A 939-nucleotide genomic window follows, 5' to 3' on the forward strand; every position below is an offset into this window, starting at 1 on the left:
CTTCATCCACGCAAAGCCTCCATCCAATCTAGTGTTCTGGCCACCCAAGCCTCTATCCACTCCTCCACTAATAAAAAAAAATGTAATGTCCAGGCGCGTCAGGTCACCTCGCGGGCTACTCACGGTCTTCATGGCGGCGGAGTGGGATGTGATGTGGACCGCTGGGCCTCGTCGCTTATATACGGCGGCGAGGGTGCAGCTCACCTTCGGGTTGTTTCTTGCCCCCACCATCGGGACAAGGATGTCGCCTCAGCATTCCGGGGCGACGTGTCGGGGCTGGGGGACACGGTGGGCGGAGCGAGAGGGAAGAAGATGTCCAGCTGATCTCTGACCTGCCCATCCAGCGGCCGTGGAGAAGTGAATTAGTAACGTTTATTCTTTTTTTATGGTTTTCTTTGCATGAATACGACGTGGTTTTAAAAATATCTTGAATCGTGCTTGGCGTTTGTTTATCTTGCTTGCATCTTTCTTGTTTTTTGTGCATGTGCTTGAGGAAGATGGAGGAGAAGGACGAAGAGAATAAGATAATAAGAAGGAAGAAAGCGAGGTGGGGGAGGTGAAGGAGGAAGAGGAGATGAAGGATTAATTAAAAATCCGAAACCAGCAGAGGATGTAATTAATTTGATAAGCCATTTTGTGCGGAATTGAATAAGACCCTCGTTTCCCTCATCCCCTCCTCCCCACCTCCACATGAGACGTCCTTTCTCCCCCATTTAGAGGCCCTTCTGCTGCTGCTGCTACTCCTCCTCCTCTTGCTCCTCCTTCTCCGCCCCCTAATCTTCCTACACCCTACTGACTCCCACCTGCTACTCCTTCCTTAAATCCCTCCTCTCCAGTTACTACTTTTTTTTTTTTAGCTCTCGCACTTCTCTCTTCTCTCTTTCAGTGCTCCTCTCTTTTTCCTTCCCCAACTGCTAATCCTTCCCCCTCTCTCCCTTT

General features: G+C 50.2%; 1 protein-coding gene across 1 annotated transcript in view; it reads right to left on the minus strand.

Moving 5' to 3' along the window:
• Positions 1 to 263, minus strand: part of LOC135105576 (cuticle protein AM/CP1114-like) — a 1,385-nt gene extending 1,122 nt beyond the window's left edge. The window contains exon 1 of the mRNA XM_064013822.1: positions 124 to 263. Within this exon, the coding sequence (XP_063869892.1) occupies positions 124 to 231 (108 nt within the window). The 5' untranslated portion in view covers positions 232 to 263. The remainder of the gene's footprint in view (positions 1 to 123) is intronic.
• Positions 264 to 939: the final 676 nt, after the last annotated feature.

This window comes from Scylla paramamosain, chromosome 12 (assembly GCF_035594125.1).
Source record: "Scylla paramamosain isolate STU-SP2022 chromosome 12, ASM3559412v1, whole genome shotgun sequence".
NCBI lineage: Eukaryota > Metazoa > Arthropoda > Malacostraca > Decapoda > Portunidae > Scylla > Scylla paramamosain.